A 20,659-nucleotide genomic window follows, 5' to 3' on the forward strand; every position below is an offset into this window, starting at 1 on the left:
ACAAAGTCTGCTTGGCCTAATTTATAAAGGATAGCTGTGGAGCGTAAACCATACTACAGAGCTGTTCTCCATTTAGGCAAGGGACTGGGCTTTTATCTTTCTTTATCAGACTGCCAAGGGCTGTGGGCTACCTAGAGGAGGTGGGAGCCCATAGATTCCCAGGGGCAAGGTATCTTCCATCAGCCAAGAGTAATATGGGGAGTTACCTATGAACCACTGGCAGCCAACACCCAGAGCAGCTGTAAAGGGTACACTGGCCCACTACAGAGGGTTTGGATGGGGCATGTAAGTGGCATCTATCCCAGTCAGTCATTTGCACAACATAGTTCTGTTTGTTTTTCATATTAAGTTCATTCCATCCAGGCTCAACTTCTCCAGGTTCTGTGATCATAATTCTTGGGAAACTCATAAGAGAAGGGTTAGTGGGAAAAATCAGAGCTTCTGTTACTACAATTGGTCCTAGGTCGGTAATTTGGGTTTTACAATTTTATTGAGGTATAATTTATACAGTATGCGTAAGTAATGTATACTGTTTGATGAGCTTATAAAAACAACTTTATTTTTTTCAGTTTTTATTTTTATTAGTACATGTTTGCATTACATAATGATGACATTACTTTTGAGGAGTTGGTACATTCATATAATACATCTTAATTCTTTTTAAATCTTTCACTCCTCTTGTTCCCTTCCCTCTATCTCTTTTTAAAAAAATTTTATATAAATTACATATACAATATATAATTATATATTTTCCCTCTCTTGATCTCCTTCCCATTTGAACAAAATATATCTCCCTACTTCCTTTTATCTATCTTTTATTTTGTTCTTTATTTATATTTTGAGTTTCTCATATAAGAGAAAGCATGTGGTATTTAAGTTTGTGTGTCTGATTTGTTTCACATAACATTATAGTCTCAAAGTGCATCCATTTTCCTTCAAATGACTCAAGTCTATCTTTATGGCAGAGTAGTACTCTGTATACAAATGTCATATTTTTTTCATCCATTCATCTGTTGATGGACATAAAGGCCACTTCCAAGATTTAGCTATTATGAATTGTCATGTAATAAACATGGGTATGATGTATCACTGTAATATGACGTCTTTAACTCTTTAAGGAAGATACCTATAAGGGGAATAGCTGGGTCAAATGATATTTCTAGGTGGTGAAATCTAGGTGATTTTTGAGGAATGTCCATATTGATTTCCATAGTGGTTGCACCAGTTTATACTCCCAACAATGGAGAAAGGTTCCTCTTTCCCCTTAGCCTCACCAGCATTTGTTATTATTTGATTTCTTGATAATAGCCACTGTTCCCGGAGTAAGATATCTCAGTATTGTTTTAATTTGCACCTCTCTGGTAGCCAACAGTGTTGGCTATGTCATTTTTTCATGTATTTATTGGTCATTTGTACTTCTTCTGAGAAATGTGTATTAAGGTCAGCTGCCCATCTTTTGATTGCATCTTTTATTTGGGGGAGCTCTTATTTTTATAAGGTCTTCATATAGTCTAGATATTAATCCTCTCTCTGAGGAATAGTGGGCAGGATTTTTTTTCCCATTCTGTAGGTTGTCTCTTTACTCTGTTGGTTGTTTCCTTGTGCTGTCCAGAAGCTTTTAATTTGATATAATCCCATTTGCTCTCAGATCCACTTTTAGAAGTTCCTGAAAGACTCCTCTTAGAATTGGTAGTTGGGGTGTGAGAAGAGTACACAAGAGAACTTTAGGAAAACATTATGATGAGGTGTTTGGGAGTGGAGGAGGAGATGGAAGTTCCTAGGTCCATTTTCCAGCCCTCAATTGTTACAGATGGAGCATCATCATAGTGGTGACCGTTTGAAAAATAAAATAATGGTATTAAAAAGAGGATAATTAATAAAATTATTAATAAGAGGTAATAATGGTATTAATACTAAAATACACTGGTCACTATGTACTAAATGCACACAATGTACTAAAATACAATGGTATTAATACTAAAATACTGGAATTACTCATTTGTCCTGGTATTCTAGCCACTGTGTTGATTCTAATTTACTTGTCCCTTTTCAGGAAATGTTATGATTATATGTACTAAAACCTGTATTTTGGTATTTAAGTGTGGAAATTGAGGAATTGCTTAACAGATCATTGATTTGTACTCAAGTTGCCATCTGATTTTTTTCTGCTCCCCACCCCAATAAACACAGAGCACTTTATTTTCTGAATTTTCAATAGAGACATTTTGTAGAGGTTTCAGGATTTCATTATAGTGTTATCAGCAGTTCAATGTATACAGATGCCAATGTTATTTTTTGTAGCAGTTAATTAAAAATACAACTAAAGCTCAATTTCCATATAACCAATAATTAAGAATGAAACTTTTAATCATACCCAACTGTTCTTTTGGCTCATGCTGGTAGTTTCTAGGTGGAGTTACTGCAGTAGTACAGATGGTGCAATTGTGTATGAAGATGGAATAATAAAATATGAGCACAAATGAGGCCGATGTAGCTCAGTTGTAGAGCACTTGCCTAGCATACATGAGCCCCTGGGTTCCACGCCCAGCACTGGGGTAAAAAACTAATGACAAATGAAATCTATTCAACTGAGCTGTCATTTTTTTGTTTTTGTGTGTTTGTTTGTTTTGAGACAGGGTCTTGCTATGTAGTTCAGGTGACCTTGAACTCATTATGTGGCCCAGGCTGGCCTCAAACTCATGGCAATCCTGCCTCAGCCTCCTGAGTGCGGGACTATAGGCATGTACCACCACACCCAGCTGTTTTCAGCCAAGCTATCTTAAAATAACTGCTTCCTTCAGACTCCCCTAATAATCACAGTTACATCCTTTCCTCTTGTTGCTTATAAATCTGTAACAAAATTTTAAAAATAGCGGTGCTGTCACACTTTATTTTCCTTTTAATACAAATGCCTATAAAATCTATCACTAATTATGGGGTGAAATGGTTCTCATTATCTTTAACCCACATTTAATAAGTTCTTACTTCCATAGGGTTTAGAACCTAGGTATACTCCAGATAACTTCTGAGAACATTGAGACCCCCAATTATAAGACAATTTTTGTTTACCTTGTAATTTTAAATCTCACCAGTCCTTTCAGGGAAGTTTTAACCTTATTTGTAGATTTTTTTTAACTTGGTCTTAATTTCACCAAAATGTCTTCCCCCAAAGGAATGTATGCTGATTATTTTTGTTGTTAAATCTCAGATGTATTTAATTTCTCTTACATCATTTATTGCCTATTGACTTGGAATTTTTATAGGCTATAAAAAAATCCAGTCCTACTGTATTGAATTTTCAAATATTTCAGTATTAGCCACTCATCAAGAGTTCTCTAATGTGTGCCTTATTGATCTGCTTGCTGTAGGTTAACATTTTCTGAGGAGGCTGGTGATGTGATTAGTGATTATGGGGAGCAGGATACTTTTAACAAGGCCAAGTGTTTGGCTTTAGCTCAAATTATCTACAGCAAATGTGGCCTTCATAAGAAAGCTCTTCTTTGCCTGTGCAAACAGGGTCAGATTCATAGGGCCATGGAATACCTACAGCAGTTTAAAGACTTTACTTCAGGTAAGTAAAAAAGCCTACTTATTTTTTTTTGTTTTGTTTTGTTTTTTGTTTTTTAAGCCTACTTATTTTCATACAATCAAATTCTGGACTTCAATTGTAAGATTACTTATAATAGCAGATATAACTTTAAATTTATAGGGCTGGGGATTTAGCTCAGTGGCACCACACCTGCCTCACAAGTGCAAGGTCCTGAGTTTGATCCCGGGCACACACATCCCCAAAAAAGATAAATTTAGTGGATATTCTTGTCTATGCTTTGGGAATGTCCAACTTGCGCCTTCTTTTTTCCTCTCTATTTTTAAAAAAAAATTATAAGAAAAATATTTTAAAATAAAAGCTTTGTTATATACTTTATATTATAAATTTTAATTGCAGCCCAAGAAGTCCACTTTATTCAAAAAGAGGGCATAAAAACACAAGTTGACACACTAAACTAATATGTTGTAAACATTAGAAATGACAAATTAGTGAAATAATGTTCATTTCAGAATTAGCTTTCTTCTTTTTTCCATGGCCTCCCCTCCCTTCAACCCCTCTTTCCCTCCTTATTTACAGAAGCTTTATTTCCATTTTTTCCTTCTATTCTCTTTTTTCTTATCCCTTCCTTTCCCCCGTCCCCTCCTATGTACCTCTTCCCATTTGAACATTTTCTTCCCATTTCCCAATATCTATTATACATTTTGGTCCTTATTTCTCACAGTGGAGAGACAGTGTGGTATTTAAACATGTATGTTCAATTTATTTCACTTAAGAGTATGGTCTCGAGGTGCATCCATTTAGTTAGAAATGTCTCAAGCTTATCCTTCTTTATGACAGAGTTGTATTCTATTGTATTAGAAAAGCCCATCCTTTTTATCTGTTCATCAGTTGATAGGCCTTTGAGCTGTTTCCAAAATTTAGCTATAAATTGTGCTGCTATAAACATGGGTATACATATATCACTGTGGTATGATGCTTTGAACTCTTTTGGGAAGAAACTTAGAAGGGGAACATCTGGGTCAAATGGAACCTCTACTTTTACTTTTTTGAAGAATCTCCATACTGATTTCCACAGTGGTTGTACCAATTTATAATCCCACCAGCAATGTAGAAGGTTTCCTTGTTCCTCACAGCCTCTCCAGCATTTGTTATTGGTTGATTTCTTGATGGTAGCCATTCTTTCTAGTGTGAGGTGGGATCTCAGTGTTGTTTTAATTTGGATCACAACCCCAGGAACTCCAGCAGAATGAATCCATTGGGCACGACAAGAAATTAAATGCAAAGGGGGATAATCCAACAAAAAGAAAAAGTTATGACAAGGATAAGTCAATACCTATCAGTTCTAACCATCAATGTTAATGGTCTCAATTCACCAATCAAAAGAAATAGACTAGCAGAATGGGTCAAGAGGCAAGATCCGACAATATGCTGCATACAAGAAACACAATTAAAAAAGAGACTCATAGACCGAAAGTTAAAGGGTGGAAAACAATACTGCATGTGACAGGAAGCCAAAAAAAAAAGCAGGAGTAGCTATCCTCTTTGCAGATCAAGTGGATTTCAAACCAACATTGATTAAGAGAGATAAAGAAGGACACTACATCTTTGTAAAGGGAACAATCCAGGAGAAAGAGATCACAATCATAAACATATATGTACCAAACACTAGTGCGCCCAACTGTATAAAACAAATACTAATGGACATGAAAAATCACATATATACTAATACAATTGTAGTGGGGGACCTCAATACCCCACTATCACAAGTAGATCAAGTAGACATAAACAATGAAATTCTAGAACTCAATCAAACTCTTGAACAAATGAACTTAACAGATGTTTACAGAATGTTGCACCCCACAAAATCAGAATACACATTCTTTTCAGCTGCACATGGGTTGTTCTCCAAAATAGACCACATACTCGCTCATAGAACATGTTAAAGTAAGTGCAAAGGAATTGAAGTTATCCCCTGTATAATATCAGACCATAGTGTGATGGAATTGGAGATCAATAGCAAAAGAAACTGCAAGAATTTCATAAACACATGGAAATTGAACAACACACTTCTGAATAACCAATGGGTCACAGAGGAAATTAAAGAAGAAATCAGACAGTTCCTTCAATTAAATGACAGTGACAGTACAACATATCAGAATCTATGGGACACAAAGCAGTCTTACGAGGGAAATTCATAGTAATGAATACTCATGTTAGGAGAACAGAATGAGCCCAATTAAACAACCTGATGCTGAACCTCAGGCTTCTAGAAAAAGAAGAGCAGGACAACCCCAAAGCTCATACAAGGGAGGAGATTATAAAGATCAGACCAGAAGTCAATGCAATGGAGACTAAGAGAACAATAAAAAAAAAAATCAATAAAGCCAAGAGTTGGTTCTTCGAAAGAATCAACAAAATTGACAAACCCTTAGCCAAACTGATCAGAAAAAGGAAAGAAAAGGCCCAAATCCATGCAATTAGGAATGAAAGGATGAAATTACAATGGACCCAGCAGAAATGCAGAGGATCATCAACACCTAGTTCCAGAACCTATACGCCAATAAGATGGAAAACACAGAAGAAATAGACAGATTCCTAGATACGTATGAATTACCAAAGTTAAACAAAAGAAAATTCTAAACAACCCAATATCAATCAATGAAATTGAAAATGTAATTAAAAACTTACCAACTAAGAAAAGCCCAGGTGCTGACAGCTTCACTGCTGAATTCTACAAGACTTTTAAAGAGGAACTACTGCCACTATTCTTTAAACTCTTCAATGAAATTGAAAGGGAAGCAATACTCCCAAATTCATTCCTGGAAGCAAGCATCACCTTGATCCCCAAAGCAGAGAAGGACCCAACCAAAAAAGAGAACTATAGGCCAATCTCACTAATGAACACAGATGTAAAAATCCTTAATAAGATACTGGCAAATAGAATGCAGAAGATCATCAAGAAGATCATATACCCTGATCAAGTGGGATTCATCCCAGGGCTGCAGGGATGAGTCAATATACGCAAACCAATCAATGTAATACACTATATCAATAGAGCCAAAGACAAAAATCATATGATCATGTCAATAGATGCAGAAAAAGCATTTGACAAAATCCAACACACATTTATGATAAAAACCCTACAAAAAATTGGAATAGATGGTCTCTACCTCAATCTGATAAAAGCCGTCTATGAAAACTTAACAGCCAGTATCATACTAAATGGTCAAAAACTGAAATCCTTCACACTAAAATCAGGAAAAAGACAAGGATGTCCACTATCACCATTCCTGTTCAATGTAATTTTGAGAACATTAGCCCCAGCAATTAGACCAGAGAAAGCAATAAAAGGAATAAAGATAGGAAATGAAGAAGTCAAATTGTCCTTATTTGCAGATGACATGATACTATATATAGAAGACCCCAAGAACTCCACCAAAAGTCTTCTAGACCTAATAACCAAATTCAGTGAAGTAGCTGGATACAAGGTCATCACAAAAATCAATAGCTTTCCTCTACATGAACAACAGACTCACTGAGAGAGAAATAGGGCAAACAATTCCTTTCACATTAACATCTAAAAAACTGAAATACCTAGGAATCAACCTAACAAAAGAAATCAAAGACCTCTTCTCTGAAAACTATAGCACTCTGAAAAGAGAGATTGAAGATGATATCAGAAAATGGAAAGACATCCCCTGCTCCTGGGTAGGAAGGATCAACATAGTGAAAATGGCCATACTTCCAAAACTGCTATATAGATTCAATGCAATCCCAGTTGAAATCCCAGCAGCATACTTCACAGACCTTGAGAAAGTAATCCAAAAATTCATTTGGAACAAGAAGAAGACCTAGAATAGCAAAAGCAATTCTGGGCAACAGAGATATGGCAGGGGGTATCACAACCCCCAACTTGAAACTATACTACAAAGCTACTGTGATAAAAACACCATGGTATTGGCAAAGAAACAGACCCAAGAACCAGTGGAACAGATTAGAAGATGCAGAAACAACTTCAGACACACTCAGCCACCTCATCTTCGACAAAGGAGCCAAACACCCTCACTGGAGGAAAGATAGCTTCTTTAATAAATGGTGCTGGAAAAATTGGGTTTCAACTTGCCAAAGATTAAAACTAGACCTATATCTCTCACCATGCACTAAACTAAAATCAAAGGGGATTAAAGATCTAAATATTAAAACAGAAATGCCAAACTGGCTGGAAGAGATGTTAGGTAGAACTCTTGAAGACACTGGTGTAGGAAAAGATTTTATGAACCAAACTTCAGTTGCCCAAGAACTAGCACAAACAATCAACAAATGTGTCTACCTCCTCTGCTTATTTGATTTTTTTATGTCCATTAATATTTGTTTTATGTGGTTGAGGGTACTAGTATTTGGTACATATATATTTTTTAATGTTTTATTTAAGATATTTAACATACAAAGAAGGTACACAAATACAGATTACATTATGATGACCAAGGCAGTATTCTACATGACAAAAATCAAAACAAATTTATAAAGTAAATTTATAAAGTACATATATATTTATGATTGTTATCTCTTCCTCTTAGATTGTTGCCTTCACAAGAATGTAGTGACCTTCTTTGTCTCTCTTAATCAGTCTTGGCTTGAAATGTACTTTGTCTGCAAATAGAATAGCACCCCTGGTTTTTTCCAGGTTCCTATAGCATGAAGTATTGTTTTCCATCCTTTTACTGTTAGTCTATAAATTTCCTTTTGAATTAAATATGTTCCTTGTATGCATCACATTGTTGGATCTTGCTTCTTGATTCATTATGCCAATGTGTTTCTTTTGATTGGTGAATTGAGGCCATTTACAATGATGGTTACAACTGAGATGTATTGACTTATCATGTTATTTTTCTGTTGTTGGTTCCCTTTTTTCTACCCTCTGTTTAATTACTTTCCTTGCCTAGTGGATTCATTCTGTTGAGGTTTATAGAGTTGTGGTCCTGGTTTTCTTTTTCTGGAATGTCCTTCAGTACATTTTGGAGTGTTAGTTTGGTGGTTGTGAATTTCTTCAGGAGTTCTTTATCATGGAAGTAGCTTATGTCTCCATCAATTTCGAAAGATAGTTTTGTGGGGTACATCAGTCTGGGCTGGAGGTTGTTTTCTTCAAGGGCTTGAAATACATCACTCCAAGCTCTTCTTGCTTTGAGGGTTTGCATTGAGAAGTCTGCTGTGATCCTGATGGGCTTTCCTTTGTATGTGATTTGTTTCTTTATCTGCTTGTAGAATTTTATTCTTCTTTTGAGTTTCTGGAATCTTAACTATTATATGCCTAGGTGTAGATTTTTTTTTGATCAAGGCTAGTTGGAGTCCTATATGCCTCACTTATCTCTATGTAAAGTTCTTTTCCCCTGCTTGGGAAGTTTTCTGCCATCACTTCTGTGAACAGTTTTTTTGTGTGTCATCTGCACTCCTGTTTCTTCATTGACTCCAATCAGTCTTATTCTTTGTATCATCTAGCAGCTGTTGGATTAATTTTTCATGGTCCCCTGCTGTTTTTAAAAAATCTTTCTTTTCAGGCTGGGGATTTAGCTCAGTGGTTCCGGCACCTGCCTTGCAAGTGCAAGGTCCCAAGTTCGATCCCTGGTACCCAAAAAAAAAAAAACTTTCTTTTCACAATTGCCAATCCTCTCTTTTATATCTGAAATTCTGTCCTCACATTGGCTCATTCTGCTGTGTATCCTTTCAGTGTAATTTTTAATCTCCTTGATATCTGTTTGAATCTATTTCATGGATCCCATTTCCTTCCTATATTAAGTGTTTATGGTTTCCATCATTTTCCTAAGCTCCTCTATTTTCTAAACTTTGTATCTGCTATAGATTCATTAATCATGTCCTTCATTATGGTCAGTATTTTTGTTGTTATTTGACAAATTACTTCTGATATGATTTTTTTCTTGAGTTTCTTTCATCTCCTTTGTTACTTCCATGTTTCCTTTTCAGAGAATCCAGGAGGGTGGCTTTCAAATCATTCCACCTCATTGCTCCTGGGTTTGTGTTTGGCAAGCTGAAAGTCTTGGGTTGCATCTTGCTTCCATGTGTCCTCATTTTCTATTTTGTAATGTTTAATTCCTGGGTTGATGCTTGTAAATTGCTTATGGCAGGTAGCTTTATTGATAGTATTGAAAACCCTTATGAAATGACTACTTCTCAGAGATGTCTTCCAGGGTTTGCTGGCTTCTGAGTTTTGAATCTGTTGCTAGATCCTACCTCTTCAATTTATTTGGGATGAGAAGTTGTTGCCTATTTGGCCTAGCCCCTGCTTCTTTGGCACTGAGCTACAGTATTATTTATGACCCTCAGGGAATCTCAGTCTTGGCATACCAAGAAGAATAACTCCTTGGAACAATTATGTCACCTTGGCTAAAGTGGTACAATCAGTAGTAATAAAAATAGCATCAAACACAGCCTAGAAAATGACAAAGTGTGGTAACTATTAATTTCCTACTTTTAACCATATGAACTAGATTTGTGGTTGTATAACAAAATCTAAAACAGACAAAAAAATTGTGTACAGTAAATATGCCCTCAATGTGGTGATTTTACCCTCAGGAGAAAATTTCAAAGGAATTAGCTGGAAAAATAGAGAAATAGAAGAAGAGAAAGAGAATAGAAGCAAGGCTGGAGGACAAAGGAAGATTATGTGAACTTTGGGAAACTGGTGAAGGAGACAGGACACCAAGAGAAATGGAAGAAATAAAAACAAAAACAGAACAGAAAGACAACAACAAAAAAACTAGAAACAATGTTCATACTAATATAAAAACAAGAACAATCAAGAGAAAAAGGAAGAAAAGAAGAAAAAGAAAAAATATATCCACTTCAAGGCCTGTCTCTGCTGTCACTGGTAGACAGAGTGGGCAGACAGAACCAGGCCAGTGTTGATTAATCCCAGCAACCCAGCTGTAGATTTACAGCAGGGTAGTTGATAATCCCAGCAAGCCTGCATCTTTATTTCCACTGAAATTCAGGCTGGTTTCTGGCTGTGAGGCTGGAACCCAATTTGTTCAGCCTGCAACCCTCTGTGTGCCTCCTCCCAGCTTTACCTCCTTTTGACCTGAAGTCATCTCTACCTCACCTTCACACTGGGAGCTGCTAAATGGAGCCAGTCCACAGCTGCTCTGAGTTCCAAGCTCAGTTGACTTCTCTCCACATTAGCAATTAGCCAATCACCCTTTCTTGGGGGACACCTGAATTGGAATAACTCACCAGCCACTGCAGTCTGCTGGGTCTACTGCTCTGTTTCACTGGTGTGTTTCTCCATGGGAGGCTTCTGGAGTTACCGATAGTCACCTTGCATCTGCAGCTTCCAGCTCCCTCTCCTGTGCAGTGAGCCTGGGCTCAGGGAGAAAGTGCCGCTTGCCACCTCCTTCTTCTGTTTTGATGTCCCTCTCTTCACTCTCACTGTGGGCTTCAATTCTTGCTTCAGATCCTCACTGGGTCCCAGGGTCCCAGGGTCCCACTTTCCTCCTTCTCCTCCTCATGTTGCTATATTCTAGCTTCTAGCCACCAAATCAGAGAGGCCATTTCTCTGCTGTATACCACTGCCAAAACTGTTCTAATTTATACTAGCTGTACAATTCAGGGAACATTAACTCCTCTAAGTCTATTTCCTCACTTGTAATATAAGAATAATAATATCTCACTAACTCATAGTAGTAGATGCAGTAAATTAGTATGTTTGTTGCTTTCATGAGATGCAGTGAATTAATGTTTGTTGCTATCCTGTTAGATATTGTTTAATAAACACCAGATTACCTTGTATTACCTTTTAAAGTGCCAATTATTTATGGTAGTTCTTTTTTTATGGTAGTTCTTAAAAGGCACTCAGAAATTATAAATATTACCTCTATTATGCCCTAAAAAGTATACTTTTACTTTGAAATATTTTAGAAGTTAACATGGAGTTTGTAAATTTAAAAATACAAATCATAATTATAGCTTAAGATTATCCCTAGCATATTAAACCACATATAGTTATTCTTTTTGGGTTAGAAATAGTAAAATGCAGGCAACTTCATATCATCAGCTATTGGCTCAATCATTAGCCATTGGCAAATACTCAATCTCTAGCATTATCTAGCTAATCTCTAGCTCTTAGCTTCTAGCTATTGGCTTCTCATGGCTTCTGAAGATGGTCATTTTTAATTTCTAAATACTTAATATTCCTAGGGGCAAAAATCCAAGTTGTTTTTTTCTATGCAATGCACAGAAAGAAAGACATACTCACCTAGAAGTTGGTACAAATATGAACAATAAAATATAGACAAACAATGTAGTGTTAAGTGGAATTTTAGAAATTTTAGCTAATTCTAGCACTCTTTAGTCATAAAAAGAGTGATTGATGGAAGTTTATTAGTACTTAACTTTGCTGATTTCCAGTCTATATGCTTTTATTATATCATACTTCTGGTAGTCATTTGATTTTTTTTCCCTGATACTCTTTATTATGGGTAGTTTTTGTTTTGTTTTGCTATGCTGAATATTAAATATTTTCCTTATTTAACATCCTACCTGTTTAATGACTGTTCAGACTTATGACCCACCACTCAAACTTAACCAACCTTCCTTTTTTTTTTTTTTTTGATGTTTTGAGACAGGGTCTCACTTTGTAGTGCAGGCTGGCCTTGAAATCATTATGTAGTCCAGGTTAGTCTTTTTTTTTTTTCAGGTTAGTTTTTATCTCACAGTTAAGTTATCCTCCTGCCTAGCCTCCCGAGTGCTGGGATTAAAGGCATGCATTACTATGCTTGGCTTCATTTTTTTTTTTCTTTTGTACAGTTCTGTACTTCTTGTTTATAGAGCCTCAATGTCTTTTTCTTTGGTACAGTACACCTTTTTTATACAGTACTGTAATTTTTGCTGATTGTACTGTACAGTGCTTTAGTTCTATGTTCTGTTATACATTAAAGTACTGCATGTAAGAGTTATGCAAATAAAAGCAAAATCATCAAATTGGAGTTTCTTTTGACCATTTCTTTGTTCGGAATATTGTAATGTACATGTTATATACAAATCCTCATTTAGCAACCAATTCATTTAGCAACCTAGTCGCAGAAATGGGACCCAGTCATTAAATGAGGAATCTCTCTGTATTTTGTGTGTATATTTAAATTGGGGATAGTACTGTTGAGTTGGGTTGGAGTGTGTCATTGAGGGGTGGAAGGATTGGAAAAAGAAGTGTTGATTGGCCCATACAGACTTAGCTGGTCCACTTGTAGTTGATTTATCATATGAAGTTGAGATACAGTTTTTTGTTTTTGTTTTCAGGTGACCTGATGCAGCTAATAACATTATGTCCCCAAGCTGAACTAATTCATTCTCTCACTAAAGAAAGCAATGGGAAACCACCATTTTTATCTTTTGGGCTTATTATACTTCATCTGTTCTCTGGAAATATGGAAGAAGTTGGCATTAAACTACTTAAAGAAATAAATAAAGGTGGGAAAGGTAAGTAAAATGTTCTGAAAGAAACAGTGAGTTATTCAGGGGAAGTTTTATAATGATTATGTATGAGTTAACTCAAAATTTTTTAGAATTTCTTCGTAACAACAGTCAACTTCAGGAATATATAAATGTAAAGATCACTATGTCAGTAATAGTCTCCCGATATTAGTATATATTTCTTGAGGGAATCAAAATGAGGAAAACATCTTTATTAAACTTGATCGGAATGTCATAATAATTTTAATAACACTATCCTAAAACTTAACATATATTAACATGTGTATATTTAGCCATCTTTTTTTTTCCAGTACCATGAATTGAACTCAGGACCTTGCACTTGCCAGGCAGGCACAGTGCCACTGAACTATATCCCGGCCTAGCCATCTTTTATATGCATTTTAAAAGTTACTTAGATATAAGCTTTATATTTTTAAATTTTTAAACCAAACTTATGCATACTTATATATGATACTCCCTCTGAACCTAAATCTGCAGTGGAATCTAGATTAACAAATTAAATTTTATTTTTCCCCCTTTCATTAATTTAACATTGTAGCTAGAACAGACAAACTTGATTTTAAATTATTGTCTGGGATCAAGGAAAGAAAGGCAAATTACTTGAAACCATATTTTGGGAGGTAATTTTATAGTTTGAAATTATCGTTAAAGACATCAATCAACTTATTTTATAAGAAAATAGGAATTATGGTGGAAATAAAATAATAGTGTTGATAGTATGCTAAAGATAAATCATCTTGTATGAAGCATCATAAGTAATATAGGTATTAGGTAAGAAGTTATTTCCAAGCTAGGTATAGTGTTGCACACCTGTAATCCTAGCACTCTGGGAGGCTTAGGTAGGAGGATTGCAAGTTCAAGCCCAGCTTGGGCAATGCTGGGGTTGTAACTCAGTGCAAAGGCCCTGGTTTTAATCACCAGTACTTATAAAATATTATAGATACAAAACACAGTCCCTATAATTGACTTTCAAAAGTAAATATATCATTAGATTTATTTTAAAAGGAAATTTATTTCACTTTCTTTAGAAAAAATATTTGTTATGAAAGCCACATAACAGGTCTCCATTTTAGAGGGTAGAGAGTTTTCCTAAGAGTTTCTTAAATCCTTGGGATGGCACTACTATGGCATTTCTTAAAGTGTTCGTAGGATCATGAAAACTCGAACAATAGGGCCTCAGTTAATAAGATGAGTCCATATCCTTCACTTTCTTAGCTCCCTGCCTCATAGCCGTCAACACCTGCTACTTTACCAAAGAGCCAAAGGGGAGATGAGTAGAGGAGTATAAAGTGTGAAAGATGGTAGAGGGTTGAACTGAGACATGAAAAGTTAATGATAGGGCTGGGGATGTAGCTCAGTGGTTTCACCGCCTGCTGTGCAAGTGCAAGGACCTGAGTTCGATCCCTGGTACAAAAAAAAAAAAGTTAATGATAAAGGAGGAGGAGAAGGAACAGACACTTGAGAACTTAGCATAAGCTGGACTAAGTGCTTTACGTGTTATATCATTAAACTTATGGGAATCAGGTAGAGGTTAAGAGTAACTGAGTTGAAATTATATCCCTTTATATTTTTGAAGAACTGCTGAGTATGGATTATTAAATGACAAGTGTTGTACTGTAATCTTTTTTTTCCCCAGATGCAATAGAACATCTTATGATGAGTGATTCATTTTGCTCGCTAGAAACATGGCAAGACATGGCAGATATATGTTTACAGAATGGCTTTAACAAATTATCTAATGACATCATGTCCATTCTTCGATCTCAGGCTGGAGTTTCAGAAATTTCTGAAGAAGATGAAAAAGTGAACCTAATGGAACATGTTTTTTGGTAGCTCTATATTTTAACCAGTTGAGGGAGCTTGTACAACATTGTCCATATATTGGTTGAGCAAACTGGTTTTGGCATGATAATAAATAAAACCAGCATATAAAGCTCTCAGAACTAAATAACAGCAGTTTTGTTATGATGATATTTAGGTTTGTCCTTGAAACATTTATATTATTGCTTTATTTTTCCAGTATGGTCATTTCTTATATTGAATTTTGATAAAATCCAAATTATAACTTAGTGTAAAATTGTATAGGTATTTTAAGGACATAAGCTAATGTCTAGATACATTCTTTTCTGGTAATTTAATTTGATGGTAAGAACTGAAGAAGGCGAGCATAGTATTTTTCCTTTAGGCTGCCCAAATAACAAATTCTACACACTTGCCTTGAGAAGAAAGGTAGATTTATTTCAAGGTTAATTTCTGGAAAAACCTAGAGTGTAGTAATTTTTTACTGCTGATTTAAAGGTGTGTCCTATGCTTTGGCATATATAAATATGGCAAAGGTTAGGTTTCTACTGAAATTGGAATTCTTGGCTTGTTCTTTAGAGGGAGGAACCAGCCAAATTTTGCATAGAAGTTGACCTGGAATACCTCTAGGTACAAAAGAAATATGTATGTCATAAAAGTTGTTTTTTATTATTTCAAGTGTCTGAATAAATATTTAATTAAAAACTCAGAGTTCTGTGCCATCGACAAGTGTGATATCCAAAATATATAAGTATGGCATGGACACCAATCAAGCAGAACAGATGCTTAATTAATCAGAACAGCTTTCAGTCCTTATGTCACATCAGAACACACAAGCTAATGTCAGCCTTGATGAAGGGTAAAAATGAGCCACTGTTAAGATAGAAAAAGCAAAAAGCATATATTTTCCTTCCTAAATTTAAATTGAAAGTGAATTTTTTATAATGGAAAGAATATGGACTTGGAGTCAGATAGCCTTATATAAAAATTCTGGTACACTCTTACTCATTTGTGAAATATAGGTGGTAATAGCTACCCTAGGTTTATGAAGGGTACTGCTAATGTATGTGAAGTGTAAATGTATCACATAATGGAGGAATTTAGTAGAAGATGACTGTTATTTCTGTGTAGGAGGACGCAGAAACAAATATTCCTCTGCCTACTCTACACTTATGAAATCCTACATTTTTACTCATTTGTATGATATAATGGTACTTATTTGGAGTATTTGATATATTGGTATAACTTACTGCCTATTTTAAGCTATCTGAGCTCATTTTATGTTTCCCTGCCATATATTATAAATCTAGAAGTATACTGGCTGAGATTAATTTTTCCATGTAGTGCTAAACACAGTCCTGGATAGTTATACTTCAGTTTTCTAAAACTTAAAATTTTTACTAAAGTAATATACATGCAAAATTTAAAAGCCAATATATTACTAAGATGCTTATGATAACTAATAACATTTTTATTTCTAACCTTTTATCTTAGCTGTGATTAAAAAAAGAACACAGATGAGGCCGGGTATTTAGTTTAGTGGCACAGCGCCTGCCTCTCAAGCGCAAGGACGTAAGTTTGATCCCTGGTACCAAACAAACAAAAAAACCAAACAAATAGAACAAGCAAACAAAAAATCAGATGAAGCATGAAAAAGAAAAAGGAAAGAGAACGGGTATTTCAGCAGCATTGGTTGTTTATGTACCAGTGGTTTATATACCAATTGTTTAGTACTTTTTTTTTACTCTGAGACCTGTATTAGTGATAGAATACTACTATGGGTTCATTAACAGAACTTAGGGGGGGAAATGTGATCACTGAAAGCCACTAGAATGAATTACATAAATAATCTAGAGAAAGCTTGAAACAACAGTTGTTGTTCTGTTAATTTTGCCATGGTTTAAAAATGTTTATCCTTGGCTCGTTGTTACTCTTTTTCAGATAATTACTTAAGGCAGCTTTCCCAAGGAAAGTGAAAGTTGTCAAGTGAATATGAATTAAAATGCCTGGAATAGGGAGGAAGAACAAGAACATAACGGCAAGTGGGGAAGGAGGAAGAATTGAGTTTTGAGCTGCATAGGGCTTGGAAGATGTAACAACCTTCCTGTAATCTATGGTGAAAGAAACATAACAAGGGCCCAGCGTAGATGCCTGTAATACAGACCAGGACTAACACTATTGAGTTTTATGTCCTGGTATGTTATACTGGCATTATCATTTGATTCTAGGAGCTGTCAAATTTCTTCCTGGATTTCTTCTGTGATCCATTGATACTGTTTAATTTCCATGCATTTGCATAATTTCTGTGGATTTTTTTTGCGATTGATTTCTAGTTTCATTGTGCTATAATCTGATAATATGCATGGGATAATTTTATTTCTTTTGCATTTACTTAAGCATGCTTTATGGGCTAGTGTATGGTCTATTTTGGAGAAAGTTCCGTATGCTGCTGAGAAAAAATGTGTATTCTGTTGTTGAGTAGAACACTCTGAGATGTCTAGTAAGTCCATTTGTTCTGAGGTTTTGGTTCAACTCTGATACTCTTCGTTAATTTTTTATCTAGTTGATCTAATTGTGCTGATGGAGTATTAAGGTTCTCCACTGTAATTGCGTTGATTTTTTTAATTTTTTATGTCCATAGTGTTTGTTTTATGAATTTGGATGTGACTGTTTGATACATATATGTTTATAATTGTTATCCTGTTGAACTGTTCCTTAAAACAATATGTAGTGACTTTTCTTTGCCTCTTCTGATTGGTTTTGGCTTTAAGTCTACTTTATTGGAAAATGGGATAGTAAATCCTGCTGGTTTTTTGGGTTCTTATTGCATGGAATATTGCTTTCCATCCTTTGATTTTTAGTCTATAGATTTCTTTTTGGGGTTGAACGTGTTTTTTGTATATAGCATACTATTGGATTTGTTTCTTGATCCATTCTGCTAATCTGTGTCTTTTGATTAGATAATTGAGACCATTCACACTGAGAGTTATTACTGAAAGGTATTGACTTATTCTTGTCATTGCCCAATTTCCCTGTTGCTGATTCCCTTATTGTTTCTCTCCTACTTAGCTGCTCACCCTGCCTAGTGTACAGTATTTGTTCAGTTAGCTCTGGGCATTTTCTATAATGTGTCATGATGTTCTTTTCTGATTGTGGCTACGTAGGTTTCTATATGCCTTGGATGACAGTATTGTTAATGACACAAAGGCAATCCAGATATTGGCATACAGAGAAAATCAATTAACAGCAATAACTATACCTCCTTGGCAATAGCAATAAAAATCAGCAATAATAATATCATCAAAGATAAACTGGACATTGATATACCCTACGAACCAGTAATATTAACCATAGAAAAGAGATCTATAGTTACTGATTAAACACTAAGACAAACCAAATATTGACACACCATAAATATCTACGACTTGCAACAACTGTATATCTCCACTAACAATAAAACAGTATTCAACAGTAATAGCATAGAGCTAATTAACTATCTAAAGAGTCATAAAGCTTAATGGTTACACTAGTGAGAATAAAAGGGGTGGGGAACTAGAGAATGAAGAGTAGAATTTGAAAAATTAATCAGTGAAAGATGAGAAGGAGGAGAAAAAAGTGAGATAAAGAATCCTGTTGAGTACTGATAGTATTGATCAAATTAATAGTATTGATTAAGAAAAAAAAAGGAAAAAACATCAAAATAAAGGAAAAAAAAGAATTAAATAGAGCCAAGGAGATAGATAGATAGATAGATAGAGAGAGAGAGAGAGAGAGAGAGAGTACCCACACCCCTCAAAAAAATGAAGAAAAGAGAAAAATTGAGTAAAATAAATTCCTCTGGGGGCTGGGGATGTAGGTCAGTGGTGCTGTGCTTGCCTGGCAAGTGCAAGATCCTGAATTCGATCCCCCCCCAGTACAAATAAATAAATTAATTAAATTAAATAAATTCCTCTGTCCCTTTGAATAAGTGATTTCTTTCCAGGATATGCAGTCTTGGAATCCAGCAAGTCACAGTTTTCTCCATCTAGCTTTATGGACTATGGGTTTGTGAGGTGCCGCACCCCCTATCCCAGAAGCCCCTCTGTCCATACACTCCAGACTGGCAACCATTCAAACCAAGATGTGTCCTTGCTTACTTGGTAGATGGGGAAAGCAATCGTACTTCTAGTCTGTGCTGGACATGTAGGCAGTGTAGCAGGGCTTCAGGCAGACTGCTGAACTTAAGGCCAGCACTTTCAGACCCAGCTTGCTCTAGAAGCCACACTTACCAGGCCTGGTATCTCACTACAGAGGCTGGAACTAGTGTCTGCATCTAACCCTCACCTTCTCTGTGGCTGTCTCCTGTAGCTATCTCTCACCCAGTCCCTGTGGGAAAGTAACACTGGAAACCTTAAAGTGGAGTTGTTCTGTGGCTCAGTCTTAAAAACTCAACCCCTTCCTAAAAAGCTGCATGATTAAATACTCTCTGGCAATATGGCAGGTATTGCTGTGGGATTCTTCTCTGACTCTAGCTTGCCATGAAGGAGTCACTTTCAGAGTGAAACTCTACACTGTTTTTGTAGTTTACAATAGCCATGGGTCTTCTTGGATCTAGTACAGCTGGCAAGGTTCATTATTTCGCCCTAGAGCTGCCAACTCTCCAGGGATTACCTTCTCTCCTGGGGCATTGGCCTCATTCACTATCAAGTTGATTGGTCGGTCAGCACCTCTGCTGCCCCATGCCAAGGGGAAACAAAACACAGAGTGATGAGTGGCTGTGACCAGGGCATAGAATCCACAGGCAGAGTTGGCAGGTTGTGAATGCCACACAGAGGCAAGTTCCTATTATCACTATTCTTAAAGAAAAGGGAGATAAGAACATAAAGTTCACACAGTAAGGGTTATAGAGAACGAAAGCTCTTTGACCTTTTATTAGATGTTCTTTCTTACCATATCAGTGAAAGAGAGAAAAAATATTTCTTCCACGGTCTGAAATATTTAATTGTGCTGTTATATTTTTGTTTGAATTATTATAGTGAAGATCTTATCAAGGGAATTTCCATTAATTTCATTCATTTTGAAAAGTTTAGAGATTTTCTGAAACAGATTTAATCTAATAAAATTTTTCTTAACATTTATTTCCCTAAATGAATAAATGACCGATCAATCACTCTTTTTACTTTAAAAGATAAAAAATTGTCACTTTATAGGTGACTAGAACTCTATTAGATTACTAAACCATGAGTTAAGTTAAAAATCAAAGTACAGGTTTTGTTGATTGGTTTTTGAACTTTGTCCATTTCATAGGAAGCTATGTATTTCTTTCATTTCTTGGGGGAAAAACATTTAGTAAAGCTAAACCTCCATGGCCCTATGGAACATAATAAGTTGTTCACTTGCTTGTAGTTATAATTTGTGTGTTATTTAATCAAAAATATATATTAACTATAAAATAAATATACTGTTATTCATATAGGTATTTCCTTGTGTTTCTTTTTTGTCAGTTACCTACAGGTGCATTCCCTCTACCTGGGGAATCTGTGTCAGTCTCTCCTTAATGTTTTTTTCTTACTCTCCAAATGAAATTCTCAAGTATCTAGAGGTCCAGTGCTGCTATAAATTAGTGAAATGTGTCACACTGAGCCATAAGAGATCTGAGGACATTTAGAAATGCATTAATTTCCAATCAGTTTTTATCAGACAGGATTATGAATTCCAGATTACTCTCTCAGAAGCTGGTAATGTTGATTTGGTGCATGCACTGTGTGGGCCAAACAAGATACTTCTATAGACCAAACGACATATAGACCACCAGCTTGAAACCTCTGT

General features: G+C 35.6%; 1 protein-coding gene across 11 annotated transcripts in view; it reads left to right on the forward strand.

The window, feature by feature from the left end:
• The window catches only part of Clhc1 (clathrin heavy chain linker domain containing 1), a 65,150-nt gene extending 44,849 nt beyond the window's left edge, over positions 1 to 20,301 (forward strand). For all 11 annotated transcript variants that reach the window (XM_087216367.1, XM_004867275.3, XM_087216370.1 and 8 more), the window contains 3 exons: positions 3,369 to 3,571; positions 12,857 to 13,036; positions 14,688 to 20,301. In XM_087216367.1, the coding sequence (XP_087072493.1) occupies positions 3,369 to 3,571; positions 12,857 to 13,036; positions 14,688 to 14,884 (580 nt within the window). In that variant the 3' untranslated portion in view covers positions 14,885 to 20,301. The remainder of the gene's footprint in view (positions 1 to 3,368; positions 3,572 to 12,856; positions 13,037 to 14,687) is intronic.
• Positions 20,302 to 20,659: the final 358 nt, after the last annotated feature.

Source organism: Heterocephalus glaber, unplaced genomic scaffold (genome assembly GCF_053883595.1).
Source record: "Heterocephalus glaber isolate CG9 unplaced genomic scaffold, H.glaber_assembly_v1.0 deba00001457, whole genome shotgun sequence".
Taxonomy (NCBI): Eukaryota; Metazoa; Chordata; class Mammalia; order Rodentia; family Bathyergidae; genus Heterocephalus; species Heterocephalus glaber.